This window comes from Lolium perenne, chromosome 3, assembly GCF_019359855.2.
Source record: "Lolium perenne isolate Kyuss_39 chromosome 3, Kyuss_2.0, whole genome shotgun sequence".
Classification (NCBI taxonomy): Eukaryota; Viridiplantae; Streptophyta; class Magnoliopsida; order Poales; family Poaceae; genus Lolium; species Lolium perenne.
In genome coordinates this window covers 307,545,348-307,563,349 of record NC_067246.2, presented here as the reverse complement: position 1 = coordinate 307,563,349, position 18,002 = coordinate 307,545,348, and the positions used below count along the sequence as shown (strand labels likewise).

General features: G+C 43.3%; 1 protein-coding gene and 1 long non-coding RNA gene across 3 annotated transcripts; both read right to left on the bottom strand.

The window, feature by feature from the left end:
- Positions 1 to 5,121: 5,121 nt before the first annotated feature.
- LOC127345366 (uncharacterized) lies at positions 5,122 to 9,051 on the bottom strand. 2 transcript variants are annotated; one of them, XR_007878637.2, is made up of 2 exons: positions 8,584 to 9,051; positions 5,122 to 8,510 (listed from the first exon to the last, which is right to left on the bottom strand). It is a non-coding gene; the product is annotated as an uncharacterized lncRNA (long non-coding RNA). The 2 variants fall into 2 exon arrangements; XR_007878638.2 differs by having other exon boundaries at positions 8,589 to 9,051.
- Positions 9,052 to 11,387: 2,336 nt separating this feature from the next.
- LOC127340243 (probable histone acetyltransferase HAC-like 1) lies at positions 11,388 to 13,027 on the bottom strand. Its single transcript, XM_051366016.1, has 5 exons — positions 12,888 to 13,027; positions 12,408 to 12,513; positions 11,994 to 12,276; positions 11,705 to 11,829; positions 11,388 to 11,621 (listed from the first exon to the last, which is right to left on the bottom strand). Exons 1-5 carry the CDS (start codon positions 13,025 to 13,027, stop codon positions 11,388 to 11,390), a joined length of 888 nt encoding a protein of 295 aa, XP_051221976.1.
- Positions 13,028 to 18,002: the final 4,975 nt, after the last annotated feature.

Here is an 18,002-nt window from a genome sequence, read left to right as displayed (position 1 = left end):
GAACCAACATACATGTGTCCTAACCCGATTCTTGCGGTCATCCTCGATGATCATGTTGTGCATGATCACACAAGCCTGCATCACCTCCCACATTTGGTCGTGAGACCAGCTTAGAGCAGGGTACCGAATAATAGCAAATAAAGCTTGAAGCACACCAAATGTCCGCTCGATATCCTTACTGCAAGCCTCCTGTCGCGAAGCAAAGTGACAATTCTTCTGACCTGATGGCACCGGAATTGTTTTGACAAAAGTCGCCCATTTTGAATATATACCATCATCTAGATAATAGCCTTTTGGTATATTGGAGGCCATTGATCATAGTTGCTTGGTGGAGCATAACCTTCCACTAGTTTGTTGAACACCGGAGACCGCTGCAACACGTTGATGTCATTGTGTGATCCTGCCATGCCAAAGAAAGAATGCCAAATTTATAAGTCATAATCTGCCACAGCTTCAAGTACCACACTGCAATATCATTGACGCCCTTTGCATATACCTTTCCAAGCAAACGGGCAGTTCTTCATGACCAGTGCATACAATCGATGCTTCCAAGCATCTCAGGGAATCCTTTCGTTGCATTTTGGTGCATGATCCCTGTAGTCTCTTCTTCAGTTAGCCCTCTCAACTAGTATCTGTCAAACTTTCCCACCACAGCTCGACAGAACTTATACATGCACTCAATGGCAGTAGACTCACTCATACGACGGTAATCGTCATGTGTCGGTAGATGCTCTGTATGCAAGCATCCTTATGGCGGCGGTGCACTTCTGAATCGACGAGAACCCGGCCGTGCCAACTGCGCCGTGCTTCAGCTTGAAGTAGGGATCGAACCCTCGAACGCCATGGAGGATATTCATGAACAAACCTTTGCTCATCCTATATTGGCTCGAAAATTGTCAGCCTCTGGCCATTTGCGAAGTAGTCGTTGTGCAGCATGGTATGCCCCTCCATCCTCTGCCGAGGCTTTGGCTTCTTTCTTCCCGCATGTGAACCTTCGCGGAGCACTCTCTTCCTCTTCTCCGCGTTGGCGTCAAGCATGTTTTCGAGGGACGCGATGATCGACAAATTCTCTCAAAGGTTGTTGTCGAAGGCTTGCTCGTCCTCCATCATTTGGACGATCATATCGTCCTCGCTATCCATGTCTGAAGCAAAACAAATGGTTAAAATTCATCCGCGGCAGAGGAGTGATGCGTGCAGTTAACACACGTCCATTGGGAACCCCAAGAGGAAGGTGTGATGCATACAGTAGCAAGTTTTCCCTCAATAAGAAACCAAGGTTATCGAACCAGTAGGAGTCAAGGATCACGTGAAGGTTGTTGGTGATGGAGTGTAGTGCGGCGTAACACCAGGGATTCCGGCACCAACGTGGATCCTGCACAACACAATCAAAGTACTTTGCCCCAACATAACAGTGAGGTTGTCAATCTCACCGGCTTGCTGAAAACAAATGATTAACCGCATAGTGTGGAAGATGATATTTGTTTGCGAAGAACAGTAAAGAACAATTGCAGTAGATTGTATTTCAGATGTAAAGAATGGACCGGGGTCCACAATTCACTAGTGGTGTCTCTCCCATAAGATAAATAGCATGTTGGATGAACAAATTACAGTTGAGCAATTGACAAATAAAGAAGGCATAACAATGCACATACATATATCATGATAAGTACTATGAGATTTAATCAGGGTATTACGACAAAGTACATAGACCGCTATCCAGCATGCATCTATGCCTAAAAAGTCCACTTTCAGGTTATCATCCGAACCCCTTCCAGTATTAAGTTGCAAACAACAGACAATTACATTAAGAATGGTGCGTAATGTAATCAACACAAATATCCTTAGACAAAGCATCGATGTTTTATCCCTAGTGGCAACAACACATCCACAACTTTAGAACTTTCTGTCACTATCCCAGATTCAATGGAGGCATGAACCCACTATCGAGCATAAATACTCCCTCTTGGAGTTACAAGTATCAACTTGGCCAGAGCCTCTACTAGCTACGGAAAGCATGCAAGAACATAAACAACATATATGATAGATTGATAATCAACTTGACATAGTATTCAATATTCATCGGATCCCAACAAACACAACATGTAGCATTACAAATAGATGATCTTGATCATGATAGGCAGCTCACAAGATCTAACATGATAGCACAATGAGGAAAAGACAACCATCTAGCTACTGCTATGGACCCATAGTCCAGGGGTGAACTACTCACACATCGATCCGGAGGCGATCATGGCGATGAAGAGCCCTCCGGGAGATGATTCCCCTCTCCGGCAGGGTGCCGGAGGCGATCTCCTGAATCCCCCGAGATGGGATTGGCGGCGGCGGCGTCTCTGGAAGGTTTTCCGTATCGTGGCTCTCGGTACTGGGGGTTTCGCGACGAAGGCTTTAAGTAGGCGGAAGGGCGGAGTCGGAGGGCTGACTGGGGCCCCACACGCTAGGGCGGCGCGGCCCCCCTTGGGCCGCGCGGCCCTAGTGTGGCGGCGCCTCGTCGTCCCACTTCGTAATCCTTTCGGTCTTCTGGAAGCTTCGTGGAAAAATAAGACCCTGGGCGTTGATTTCGTCCAATTCCGAGAATATTTCCTTTGTAGGATTTCTGAAACCAAAAACAGCAGAAAACAGCAACTGGCTCTTCGGCATCTGGTCAATAGGTTAGTGCCGGAAAATGCATAATAATGACATAAAGTGTGTATGAAACATGTGAGTATCATCATAAAAGTAGCATGGAACATAAGAAATTATGGATACGTTTGAGACGTATCAAGGAGGCAACGAACAGCGACCTGTCGCGTCTACCAGACAAGCCGTCGAACACCTTATGTGCGTGGAGGATGGGCGGTTTTGCTGGCGCGTTCTGGGATGCGTTGGCGAAGCGGCAGCGGCGGAAAGCGCGGCGAGGTCTTGACGTTGCCCGACTCAAGAGAGATTGGCCGTCGAGACGACCGGCAAATCGAGCGGCTGCGGAGGGGTGGGAAGCGCGACGAGAAATAAAAAGCGGGAACCAACCGTTCTGGATTTGGTCGCCGACAGGTGGGTACCCGCATGTTTCTCGCTTTGTCCGGCGCGCTTGAAGCATCTCTTGTTGATCGGGGACGGCCTCGGGGCGCTGGACAGCGTATAGGGCCGCGCCAGGCGGAAAGAGTCTTTGAGACGCACGACTGGGACCGATAAAATATCCGACGCGACCAAAAATCTTTCGGGGGTGCCACTGAAGATGCTCTAATTTGTGGGATTTGCTACTTCTCCATTTAAAATATAAGTGACCCTGTGTGGATATGTTCCAACTTTATCTGATATAAAATATATCTAAAAATATTTTAGTGTTTTAGATAAAATTAGGATTAGTCAAATAAGTATAATTATATTGTTTTGCCAAAAAAGTGCAACCGAAATAATTTTGTGGGTGACTGGAATTTAAAAAGTTCTAAATTGACCGAGACATATTCACATTTTTTCAGAACAAATGTTATATGACATATATCAATAATATACATGATCCGATATTATATCCATTGGGTACGGGCTCTGAAAATTATTGGCTACCACAAATATTCTTGGGCATACCTATTTAATTATAAGTTCAATTTTTTTAAAGAAACGCAGACACTTACAGATAGTATTCATGTTAGTTAATCGCCTTTGTGTCGCAAGGGGTATAAATATTCAAACATTAGAGCATCTTCGCTCCCTGCATACCCACACACCCACCCCAAAGCCCCCAAACGGCTTTGGTGGGTGGGGGGAGCCAGACGATTTTGTCGAGTCACCTACCGTAAGCCTATTTTTGGCTCGCAGGCCGCACCCAACCCACAAGGTGGGGAGATGGAACAGAAAAGCGGGCGGTCAATCTTGTCGGCGATGGAACAGAAAAGCAGGGGGGGGGGGGGGGGGGGAGCCAGACGATTTTGTCGAGTCACCTACCGTAAGCCTATTTTTGGCTCGCAGGCCGCACCCAACCCACAAGGTGGGGAGATGGAACAGAAAAGCGGGCGGTCAATCTTGTCGGCGATGGTAGAGAAAAACTCTATTTCGCCCCTCTCTGCACCCACCCCACTAGATCCCTGCCTGCACCACCCCTCTTCGCCTCCGCCATTTCCCACCGTTGGAGTAGGCTGGGCCGTCGAGCAACCGACTTCCTCGCCGTCCATCGGTCCTAGTTCCGCCGTCCAGAGGAGTTCGCCAACAGTTCCGGGGGGCCCTCGTGGCCATCCTGCCCGTGTGGTGTTCGGCGTTTTGCCTGGGCATGGATTCAGACGATGAGGAGGTGGTCGCCGCTCTACTGGAGGAAGAGGCCGATACCGTTGTCATTGCCGCTGACGAGCATATGAAGATTATCTCTTGGCTCCTAGACATGTACACCTAGGATTTGAAGCCGCGACGTAGAAGCTCGAGGCCAGGGCAGCGCAAGAGCAAGCCGAGGCAGAGACTGGAGGGCTACTGCATGTTGTATGCTGGCTACTTTACGGATGACCGTTGCACGACAAAGTGACATTTTGGCGTTGTTTCATGATGAAGTGGAGGCTGTTTATGAAGACTAGTTAAATGCCTATGCTTTGCCACAGGTGATAAACTACTCTAATCTTCAAAACTACTTTGCTAACGTGTAATTTGAGGCATGGCCTTTTATGATTCCACTTTGTTTATGATCTCTTGTGATTCAACTTTGTTCATATGGTGGAGACAGCTTCAAGTAATATATTTCATACACATATGGTGTGCAAAAGGTCTTGTTACGTTGTTAAGGCCCTCAGTCATGTAACTCCTTTGTCATCAAGACAGCGCCATGTGATTGTCTTGACATGTCGATTAAAACGTGTAAAACGCCTCCACATCTTTGTGTTGCTACAGTACTAAAATACTAAAAATAAACACCAAGTTGCTATCAATATGAAATTCTACTTGTGGTCTCGGATTGCCTTTCAGTGATTCAACGAATCAATTCCCCAGTGTTGGATCGAAGCCCTGGAGTTGTCATCCAGGATGTGAAGGACCTCGCCAATTCTTTCTCTGACATTTCGTTCAGTCATATTCGTCATGAGTTTAACGAATCGACATATTCTAGCTCGCTCTACGGAGCATTTTATTTCTTCTGTTTTTAGAAACTTTGCTCCAGAATGCATCCCTTATGTAATGATTTGTTATGATTAATAAAGTGCCGTAATTCTCTAAAAAAAAAATTCAACTTCATGAACACAAGCCAAATTGGTTGTGTTTGCAATCATTAGAGCTGGCTTTGTCTACAACAACTGATCTTTTGATAGTGCCATTGCAAGGCAACAAAAAAATGGTTACGTTGATCATTGATCAGACGAACACATATATCTTCCTCCAATCCTACGCCTCTACAAACGCTTTTCGATTCCTTACGCCTGGTCCTGGTGGGATAATGTATTTTCCACTTTGAACTGGCATGAGAACAATATGTTTCCTTCACTCTACTAATACTATGCAAGACCCTCTTGATGATACATGCATCTTTGAAGAAATATCTAACATTCACCCAAGTTAAAGAGGCATTAGAACAAACATACTAATGACAGTGTGCAAAAAATGAGCATGATTAAATAATCCACGTATTACCGTGTGCATCAAATATACATTATTAAAAGACATATGTCCGGTGACAAAATGCAAAAATAACCATTGCAAGGCAGACTAAGATAGAAGAATCAACTTTATTAGCTATAAACTGAAATCACGCCCATAGATGATGAATGCAAAAAATTATAAATGATAAGATGATGTGACGGAGTTATATGCAATAGAAGAATCCTTGTCTTCTACTTTTCTAAATTCTTCCTATGATATATTACATGAAATGAGTAGGAAGATAGTGAAAACGTATATATCCTGAAAATGATCTCTACCCAGTGTAATATTTAGCATTACAAATAGGCCAGCTACACAAGCGTACATGTTTCTAACCAGGACCCATCTCACTCGTATGATAATTTATCATGTGTTGCATTGCCGCATAAAAGCATGTAAATGATCTCAAAGTTAAAGCAACCGAGTTCACAAGCAATAATGTATTTTCACTCCGTCAAAAAGAGTAACATTTTTGTAGCTATGATTCAAGTATAGGCTGAATAATCCACAAGGAACATACATGAATGCGTGTAGAAATTTAGTAGGTAAATAATCAACCATCATTGGAGTGTTACTATTCATACATAAATTTTAGCACTTGCTTAAACTAAACATGGCATGCATAGCCCATAGTGAAATTACAATTGCTATATGTCAGACTCATAATCAAGAAAAATAATAATAGTCTAACCTTTGAAGTTGTAGCTATTGAAGTTGTACTACACGAGAAGATTCATGTGGGCACCATTTTGAAAGTAAAACAGACAAGGTGTGTAAAAAATTAATTATGGCTGCTGGAAAGTATTATTGGTATAAGAATTTTTGTATTATTACATTTTCTTAGTCTATCCTTTATGATATACCACATGGTCATCTAAAATTAAATATCAACATTTGTAATTGCAGTATGCTCAGAGCAGGTGTCACATGGCCTTGGAAAACACAAGCAGTGTTAAGAGAGTAGTTGTGCACATGCAATGCATGTTCTTCACTCTTCACAACATATATATCTCTATGAATTATGTTATCATATACTACCTCTATCCACAAATAGACGTCTGAGATTTGTCTAAATCTGGATGTATCTAGATGCTATTTAGTGTCTAGATACATCCAGATTTAGACAAACCTCAGGCATCTATATATGGACGGAGGGAGTACAAAATTAAATTAAGAATCATAATGTGGTACATCGCATGCCTGTGAAATATTGTAATCAAATACAAAATTAACATAATCATACTTTCCAAATGTACTCCTACAAGATAACAATACAAACACTTAAGCAAGACAAAAATATGAGAATGGAATTTACACTGGGTCTTCTCATATTGTATATACTGCATGGGAAAAAGTAAGCCTTGCTATTTATTTGGATCCAAGTGAAGTAACAAAACTCAGTTAATGTTTATCATCCAAACTGTACAGATCTTAGTTTCAGTAAAGCCAGTTCAAACAAATTAGTTCATGTATTTAGTGGTGTTACAAATTTAGGTTTATGCCAATAGATGTCCATTTCCTCAATCATTTTATTACCTTTCTGCAAAGCTACTGAGTTGTAGATATACCAGACATACATGAAGTAACTATGGAATTTCATATTATGTATTCCAAAAAAGAAAAACTTGATTGCGAGTAATGATACAAATCTACAGGTTAAGAACCATCTGGATGACATGTGAGGCTGCATCTTGCAAACAATTATTTGAATTGCAACATGTACTTGGAAAATAAATATATAGTACACACTCGGAGATGCATGTGAAAAACTAAGTAATAAAATATGCACCTGGGGAGGGAAATACTATATTGGCACACGCGTTTGATTTTTTTTTGCAAAGCTTGCTTATCACGTCATGAGGTTGGTGTAGATAACAATGGCTTCAACAAGCAAGAATATGAACACCCTGAGCCCAATCTTGGCAAGTTAGACAAAGTCACGGATGCACACTTCTCATTGCCTCACTTCTTCTGCAAAGCCACCAAAATCCATAAATCCATTAAGCCCTTCATATGGAGCCTCTAAGATTTTAGTCAAACAAAACAAGAAACAAATAGTCAAATTGGTATTCCAGAACAATTGATCTTCTCTTGTATGTATTTTCATCTGAGAATTGGAGAAACTTGGCATGTGCCTCCACATTTTTTTTTCGCTTTCCATGCTGAATAGCAGGTCCATGGTGTCCATCTTGACTTTTTTGTACACCTGAATCCATCACACATGGTTTTCTTACAAATAGATGGATAAGAGGGAGTAGCACAAGGCAGCCTTAAAGATCAAATCATTTTTTTAAAGTACAACACTTGTTTTGTTACCCCTGCAACTCTTATGTTCTTTAAGGACCAATAAAATTTCTTATGCTGGTGATGTCTCTCTTATACGTCTAACTAAATCAAAGTAGACTCCTGCACATGCATCGCGCAATGGTTTGAATCCTACACTTGCTTGGGGACCAAAAATCATCCATGTGCTAGCAGTAAATAAAATGCACATCTAACGTCAAATGAGAGAAGGCATTGCAATAGCAGAGTGTGGTCGTATAATCCTGGAGCAGACCATGTCACGGGAATAGTCTAGGCAATGCTCGACAAAGCTAGAACAATCAGTTTCGTCAGTGTATATGCAGTACTTCTAGCCCCGGCTCCATATATGGAGGATGGTCCAGGTGTGATGAGGATCTCAGTGACAATCGGAGGGACAGCTTCAGAGACTGGCCCGAGCTTCAGAGACTGGCCCGGAAAGTGACGACACTTGGAAGGATGGTCGAGCAGTATCCTGAAGTATGGCGGCGAAAGTTCCGTTAGGGCGCGGATCATACTCCAGCTCCGCAATCACATGTCAGAAGTCTGAGCTATCAGGCAAGCACGTCGACGAATCAACTCAACTCTGAATCATAGCAAATCTAGACGAAACGAATAACCATCAAATCAGAGCCTGCAAAGCACCCGAGTCGCAGAGGAAAGGGGGAAACAGACCTAACCACGAGAGCCAAATCGAGGCGTGAATTCGGCGCTGGGAGTGGCACCGGAGTCCTTCTACTCTGCTTCAGCGGCGCCGGCCTTGTCGTCGACCCGGATACGGAGCGTGAGGGCCTCGGTGGTGGGCATGGGCGGCACAAGCGAGAAGGCCGTCCATCCCTCGTCGTCCTCGACCCAAAAGCTACGCGGCTTCTCCATCAGCACGGAGGAGCTTGCCAGACGCCGCCGGTGGGTTGGAGGTGAGATGAGGACTGCTTCGAGGGGCGCTGTAACAATCGCTTGCCCCGATGGATCTGGCACGTGAGTTAACGCTAGATACCATGCGTGACAGGAGGATTGTTTCCGGATATCTTGCTCGGGAGTAATGGGGAAACGTGGATTGCGCGCTGAGCGAAGCGGGGCATGACGAAGCGCGACGAAAGACGAACGTACCGTCCGTATCGATTGATGACGGAACCACGAGATTGTGTTGGCCTTCAGGGAGTACGACACCTACTTCATTTATCATGTGTTGGGAAATCTGAGACTCAACTACTCATCACCTACTACAAGACGATCTAGTGGATCATTTGTGGATGCTCAAAGGAGGGGCCTAGTTTTATGTGTTTCAAAACTTGTTAACTATTTTACGAACTTGCCTTGCTGAACATTTTAATGTAAAACTATGATTTTATATTGCCATTTATGGCTGTTTGGGAGGTCGTTTGGAGGTCATACGATTGGCAAAACGGCTCTACCGGACACCAAATGGGGGGGGGGGGGGGGGGGAGAGAATCGGAGCTGGCATAGAGGAGATTGTCGACCTCGACGTGCAGTTCATGGCTGGTGCGGAGCAAGAGGCGGAGGTAGATGCAGAAGTGGAGGAGGAAGAGTATGAGGGGGACGATGACCTGGAGGACTGGAGCGACGGGCCGGACCTCGAGGAGCAGAAGACCATCATTCAGTCATGAGTCGTTGAAGTAGCTCCAGGATTTTACGTAAAAAAAAGTAGCTCCATGATGACACTCACGTCTAGGAGGAGGGAGTTCGTGGCCACATGGCGGCGTATCGTCGAAATCTCCATCGAAGAGGCGCCTATTGAGGAGGGGGTCGCCTCTTCATGGCGGTCGAGCGGTAGAGGCTCCTCGAGGAGGCGCTAGAACGCCTGGCGCATGATTTTATGCTTCGGAAGGAGCGGAGGGCACGGGAGCACCAGAGGAGGAAGGGGAACGAAAGCGAAGCTGGCCGTTTTGAGGACGTGACTGAAGATGCTTTTATATTTTTAAATTTTCCACATTTTTTGAGTTAGTACCTTTTGCCACATACTACCTCCATTTTGAAATAAAATCTTTTTTTAAAATCTAATTTCTAATAAGTTTTAAGTTTCGGAAGGGAGGTAATATTACTTAGCATTTTATTATTTACCGCATATTAGTCTCTTTACGGAAATCACATTTGATAGTTTCTTGTTGGAAAAAGAGAGTAAAAAAAGACGTATGCCTTTTGTCGGTCTCTAGATGGTATTTTCACATCAACGAACATACATTTTTTTCTCAATTGTTCACCGCAGGTTTACTTAGCGAATAGTACCAATGGTTCATAACATACTGAAAGTATTAACTATCAAATATAATTATAAAAATATCTATTATATAGGGTATGTCTAATTCTCAGTCAAATGAGAATTAATTAATTCTTAGGCAAATGACGTTATCTCTATAAAATTCGTACTATATACGATCTTTTTACGATGCACGGGTGTTATCGTCGTGTGATCGAAGATCTTAAATTTTTACCCTGAAAAATAGCCAAGTTTTCAAAACAATGCCATAACTAAGATCATTGTCAGGTACAACCAATGAAGGCCAAACTTTGGATTTCATCTTGCAAATCGCGGCTCGGTGCTCGAGAAGCACCAACAAATATATGATATTCTCCAACGTACAAGATGTTTCTCTTAGATTTTTTTCCTAGTTTTATTTAATCACCAAATATTTTGAAAGCATACAAATATTAATTGTTAGAGATAGCAGTAAGAAATAGTCAAATTGTGTTTTCATTCTGTATGACGTGGAGGTTGCATATGCCATTCGGATTCAAATGGACGCCGTATTGGTACTAGGGTTCCTTTGATAAACTCATAATTTATTTTATTGGCCCCAAACAGAATTTAGCCTGGATTTAGGTGATTAGTTCAAAACCCATTAAGGTGTGAGTTGTGACATCCACAGAGCCATATGCCAGTGTTGTGCATATTAAGGCTCGCGAAGATGTGACATCCACTTGGATTTAGATGCATGGCCACCCATACGATCCAAATTATGTACGATGGAAACTGACATCACAAAACGGAATGGCTTTGCGTACGACAAACTTTGTCCGAAGTATGTACGAAACACCAATGGAACGGAGGCAGATTGCTAGCCAGCTGAAACGGACGGACATGCAGTGCATCGTACATGTCACATGTGTCGGACAAAAAGTCATCGTACATATAGCACTACATTACAAACTCATGTAAGAGAAGTCCTTACAAATTTCCAACATCAGAAAAATATTGGATATTTCTTTGCGCACGAATTACAAATTAAGTAGCAAGCACAGGCTTCCACAATAAAACACTACAGACATTTGTATGGTAACAACGTCTCAAAGCTTCTAGCAGCAACATCGCTTGTTATACTACTGAGAGGGGACACTAAAAGGTGATGATAACCCTGTGGAGAACAAATCAGATAGCAATACAACATCGTCACGATGGCAGCAAGGAAAAGGGCCGGGTGCTGAGGCTCCAGTACTGTGCCCAGAATGGCTGGATCAGTTCAGTCCATCGTCGGAAGGTGGACCCGGTGGATGTTTCTCAGGTTCAGCTTCGTCCTGCAGGTAGGGCACTTCTTCTGAGCCTTGATGGAGGCCCTAATGCACTCCTTGCAGAAGATGTGGCCGCAGATAGTCGATGACGCGTCCGCAATTTCGTGTAAGCAGACTGGGCAAATGAACTTCGGTTCGTTTGGGACCTCCTCCACAGTTACAGGGGGTGGCGGCGACACCATGGACTGCAGTTTTTAAGTGGAGCCTTAGGGAGCTGGTACCCACTACATATAGTATTGGTAATGTATATATAGCGTAGAGTCCTTACCAAAATTCTGTTGGTTTCAGATGTGTCTACCATTCTTGTTACATGATTGTTGTTGGACACTCTCGAGCTGTGATGTGTAGGGTTCATCCCCAAAGATAACTCTGTGTTCACATGCTCATTGTGAGCTTGTAGAAAGAAAACAAGGCAAAAGAAACTAAGTTAGTAGAAGGGAAAATATTATGCTGGCTATTGGATTTCTAGTCTACAGCTCTATTTAATGGCTACAATTATCAAGATTAATTAGGCACACATTCCTAAGGACATGATATAAGCACAATTTCAGTAAAACCATACGTACCTGACTGGGAGGTGCCCATGTTAGTACTCTGTGGAACCAAGCTTGCACCAACTGAAGGACCCATGTTGTATGGTACGTAAGACATTCCAGAATTTTCATTTGCACCCTGCGTGACACCTTGTGTCAGAGTCATCGTCCCATACCCACCGGAAAATGCTATATGCCTTAATAATTGCTGGGTTTGTTCAACTTCTTGGTGCTGAGCACTCAAGATCGTGAGAGCAAACAGGAAGTGTCGCTCACTTGGTTCCTTCGTCATATTGTGGTAATCCCTCTGCCCAAACAACCACAAAATATCAATAGCTAAAATGATTACACGGAAATATTTACTTTGCTCAGAGAAGGGACTTGATTGCTTAAAAACCAAATCTAAAATATTACTACTAGAAGGAAAGAGAGCAACACCTTGTTTGGGTATCTTCTAAACAAGATTTCCTCGAGCTGCCTCACTAGATCCGGCAGTCTTGGCCACCACGTAGGATCCGTTGTTCTCCTTCCTAAATACTCAAATCTGCCAATTCAACAAGAAGTACCCAATTAGAAAATTATTCTCTTACTTCATATTACTTTCAGACAAACAACTTAAATAACATGTTGGAACATAGAAGATAATTGAAGTTCACCCTCCATTTTCCAGAATTCATATATAATCCATAATGAACTTCATGGGAGTTATTATTAACTTCGATAGTATGTAGACCACTTATGTAATTTTTGGAATGAAATGAAGTAATAAAACTTCATACTGCTAATATTTATAGCACGTAATTAAAACCACTAACCAATGATTTAGTAGTAATGTTCATTCGATCACTCCAAACTATAATTTTTTTAATGAACTTCTATTCATACGAATTGGAGCACATTAAAGGAACAAGAGCTTACATCTTCTCTCGGGTATCCTGGCGCAACATCACGAACTCGTGATCAAACTCTGTAGCCAGGCCAACCACATTGTGTGTCTGCTGATGCTGCAGTGGCGTAGTGTCAGCACGGCCAATGTCACTGCCACCGACTTGATCCATCAGCTTCACCTGCTCCGGTATCTAGAGGTGGTAGGGTTTGGATGGTGGAAATGTCGGGAGGAGGAAGGAGGTGACTTTACTAATGGCGGACTCCTCGACCCAAAGTCACGAATTGTGGAGCCCTCGTGGTCCCACTTATATAGTATAATCACCAAACGATAAGTAGAGGCAAACTTAATTACCTCTTAATCATTAATTTTGCAAAATTAATTCCTACCAAATAAGCGTTGCAAAATTATTTTCTGCTATCGAACATTAGTGTTGCACAATTACTTTCTTCCAAAAAATGTTATAAAATAAAATTTGTAACATTGTTTGGCAGAAAATAATTGTGCATCATTATTATTTGGTAGTACCAATTAATATCACAATAATTCTTTGGTACAAATTAACTCCGCTCTTTGAAGATAATGATGTGAAATTACTTACTACCAAAAAAAGACGTGAAATTACTCCCTACCACCAAACAATATATTTGCATAATTTTTTCAGCCAAAGAATGTTGTGCAATTAATATGAAACATTGTTTGGAAGAAACTAACTTTGCAACATTATTTTTCAGCAGTAGCAAATATTTTCACAATTTGTTTTTTGTACAGATTATTCCACATCATTATCCACTTAGAGCGGAATTACTTTCTACCAAACAATTGTTGTGAAATCAAATGAGGCTACCAAATAGTAATGTTGCACAATTATTTTATGCCAAACAATATCGTGAAATTAATTCTGCAACAGTGTTTGTAAGAAAATAACTTTCCAACATTATTGTTTGATGGCAGAAAATGATTTAAAAACTATTGTTTGGCAGGAATTAATTCCGAAATATTGGTGACTAAGATATAATTATGTATGCCTCTACTTATCCTTCGGTGATCAGACAATATAAGTGGGGCCATGAAAGGGTCCACTTGTAGTGACTGTGTCTCGAGGAGTTCTCCATTGGTCAAGTACACCCATTACTAGCTCTCCCAACATGAAAGAGTTGCGACATTTATACAATAATTGCAGATCTCTAAACTTAACGTGAACCAATTATGCATCAAACTTGTCATGCGATTTTAATTCAAACCAATCTTTAACTCCACAGGTGTTCCAAGTATAGCAATTTTGAACTTCATCTTGTCACTTAAAAATGAACAAAAATAACAAAGTGAAATTCTAGATCTAGCCGACTCACCATCTTGACTGGCGCTAGGGTGATGGTGGTAGCCAACAACGCAACAGATCTTCCATGCGAGAGGTGCAAAGGCTGCCAACGATGCTGGTGCGGAGCAATGGGAGGGGGCTGACTAGACCGGTAGGAATCTCTTAAGAGGGTGGGCGGGGGGGGGGGGGAGGGGGAGGAGGGAGGGGTTGGAGAGCCGAGAGGGGGCTGACCGGCTGCGGTAGACCGATAGCAATCTCTTCAGACGGGGGGGGGGGGGGGTTGGAGAGCCGATGGACTACATCGATGCGCGTTTTATACTGAAAGGGGAGGGGCGGTATGCCTTATGTTGGAGTCTCATGCGCGACGCACGTGCTCGCCAAATATATGTCTCAACGTTTGAGTATTATATCTTTCTAATGATAGGTTTGACCGATGTTTTCTACGACGCGAAATAACGTAGAGCCTCATGCAAATATGGCAATAGGTCAGGTTACACACAAATTGAACAATGTAATATCCATACCCATAAAAGTGACTGCCACGTACCCAAGAAGATATCCATATGGATGTAAAATGATGCCCATACTAACATGTATCGATGCATGATATTCACATTTGCATCGCAAAACCAACATTTCATCATGTATACTTCAATTGTTACTTAATATACTTTGATCTTATTTTATAAAGTATCACCTATTTTAATGGAATTACACCGACAAGTCTTTGATGATGCTTGAATTATATTCAAGTATAATGCTCATTGATGATTGTTGACAAATGATACCTTAAGCGCATTAACATGATCATCCTTAGAGTTCTCTTCATGTACCTTAACAGAAAGATCAGATATGATGACTGTAGTGGGGGTTACTAGGAGTTGAGAAAAATTCATGCAAATTAATAAACAAATGCGGAAGCTTCAAGCAGGCACTATATATTCAAAGTATGAACATGATGAGTAAAGCATAAGATTGATGACCATGGAAAAACAGAGCTACATAGATCAATCTAAGTCTTCAAACGAGTAAATAGAGTAGTAAAGAAAGAACATGTTGAGAAAAATAACATAGTCAACAAGAGAAGAGTAAGTCTAGAGCCTCAAGCTGACGTACAAAACTGAATAAGTGATGAAAGTAAAAGAGATGAAGAAATAAACCAATTTGTTTACCAAAGTTCAACTTGTTGGCACACCAGATCTCCTTCTTCGTATGGAGAGGCTATTGGTGGCAACGGAACCGTATACATATATATACCAACGTGTTGGGACTCAAATTGCAGAGTAATGTAGCAATGGTGATTTTTTCCACAAGGGTGACTCGAGGGTTTAGATCGAACTCTCAGAGAATTAAGTGGTTCTATCTTCCTATCCTCTACAAGCAACATGTAATGTGAAGAGAAATGGTTTTGTGTCCCCAACTCAACCAGAGTGTTTATATAGAGGATGAAAAAAATTAGTCCTTCTCTGAATGTGACGGACAAGAAGAAACTGTTATCACCAGAATTTAACCAAGTCTGGAGATGGGCCGTGATTAAATGGGCTTAGAGGATATGCACGGAAAATATTCCCGAACCAGCCTTGTACAAGAAGTTTGGGCAAGATTGCCCGTGTATCTGTAAATTATAGTAGGATACGTGTCGGTTTAGAATTAAAGAGATAGAGTTTAGCTCGTACACGGTTGGGTTTATTCCCAAGTTAGAAAGTCTACGGACTATAAATATGTATCTAGGGTTATTGAGAAAGAAGGACGATCACGTTCACAACAAATCAATCTAGGCGCATCGCCACCCCTTGTTTCGAGGGTTTCTCCCGGGTAAGCAACATGCTGCCTAGATCGCATCTTGCGATCTAGGCAGTATCAGTTTATTCGTCATTGGTGTTGTTCGTGCTGAAGCCTTTTTGATGGCGAGCAACACCCTTATCTTAGGTGTTTTGGGGCTGACGTCGATGCTTTTACGATGTACTTATTTAGCTACGCTGCCCCTCGATATCTAGCTGCCCTTACACCTATTTTAGGTGTAAGGGCAGCATCTTGCTTGATCTTTATCTAGTAGATCTAATCCGTTATAGTTGCTCCTTGTTCTTCAAGGATTGGTTTGATATCCGTATGGTTAGGCCTTATAAACGGGTTGAACGATTCGGTAGTGCGTAAGGTGTGGTTTATTAAGCTCTAGAGGGATTGTTCCGGGGATCAACTTCACGTTGGTTTTTAGGCCTCTTTAGGGCTGGTTTTCCATTATCTTACGTATCTGTTAGGCTCAACTACGCATAGGATGTTCCGATTATACGGTGAAAACCCTAGACTATCGTAGATTAGTTTAGCTTGATATTGACAAAGCATGATCCCCATGTCCTTATAAATCTAACATGAACCATGGGGCAATCGGCTCTTTGAGCCGATCCACAGAACAACTTAAGAGCCGATCGGGGCTCGTATTTAATGTTTACGTGTTTGCCATGCAGGAAGCTAGTCGAAGCAATCCATCACCTTCCTGACCAGGTATAGGTCAGGTGGCACGCCCTCGTAAGCACCAGGACGTGTGCCAGAAGGCGTTGCGGGCCGTCGCCCGAGGGACCAGGGTCCACCGCAATCCTAGGAGCCTCCCGGCTCTACGGTGTTGCCCGTCGATACTCGCCGGTGGGTTTTTGACCGCAACACATTCTGGCACGCCCGGTGGGACACTCTACAGCAACCACTACGTCGACATCTGCAGCAACCATGTCAAAAGCCGCGGATGAGGTGGTGGGCGAACCAGTCACGTACGCAGATCTGCCGGAGGAACACAAGAAGAAGTACGATGAGATGAAAGCCATCTTGGAAGCCGATCTCATCGGCTCTTTCATGAAGAGCCGTTCACATGGCATCAGATGGAAAGGGTTTTCCCCTGAAGGTGCTCTCGATGAACTAGACCTCTCTACCTCTTCAGAGGAACGCACCAGAGCTCTACGCCAGGAAATCAATTACATGGTGGCTCATTCTCTACACCGCCATTCTGAGAGTCCGGTGAACGCTTTCGAGCGCGTTGCGGTTCGAGTGGTGCAAGAGATCATGAAGCATCAGTACTCTCCGTCCGGACCTGCCCTGGGAACTCACCAGGGAGAGATACCGCTCCAGATCAGACCGCCGCTGCCATTCGCTCTTGCCGCGCCAGAGCCGCCGGGTTCACCGGCGTACGTTGTCTATAAGGTTGGAGGCGATCCTAGCGATTGCCAATTCCTATGTGAGCCGCCCAAGGAGATCCCACATGGATACGTGTGCACATACGTACCGGACTGCAACGCCTTGGCGCGCACAAACCAGATCGCACCAACAGGGATTTCTGGAGTAGATGCTGACAAACAAGCATGGCTGGCTAAATACGCTACTGGAACGAGTCATGAAGGCTCGGTCCCTACAGCTAATACCATGGAGCAGATCAGCACTATCTTGAGAGACCAGTTCGGCATCTTGCCGAAGTGGAAAGCAATCGGCTATTCCAAGCCGTACCCCGACGAGTACGATCTGATCCCGCTGCCACCCAAATATCGGCTCCCTGAATTCTCAAAATTCAATGGAGCAGAAGGATCTAGCTCAATAGAGCACGTAAGCCGATATTTGGCACAGCTGGGCATGATTTCAGTGTCAGACCCATTGCGTGTGAGGTTTTTTGCACAATCTCTTACGGGATCAGCCTTTGGGTGGTACACCTCGTTGCCACCAAACTCAGTACGCACATGGAAACAGCTGGAAGAGCAGTTTCATGTGCAATATCACTCAGAAGCTACCGAAGCTGGCATTGCCGATCTAGCGCAGGTGCGGCAGAAGCGGGGAGAAACAGTGTCTG

Bases quoted from the DNA above. Each gene is read 5' to 3' on its own strand.
- LOC127340243 (XM_051366016.1), bottom strand. From the start codon at position 13,027: ATGGATCAAGTCGGTGGCAGTGACATTGGCCGTGCTGACACTACGCCA. The intron at 12,514-12,887 runs GTAAGCTCTTGT...TTGAATTGGCAG, and splicing joins CAGGATACCCGAGAGAAGAT to ATTTGAGTATTTAGGAAGGA. The intron at 11,622-11,704 runs GTAAGGACTCTA...TAAAAACTGCAG, and splicing joins CTGAAACCAACAGAATTTTG to TCCATGGTGTCGCCGCCACC.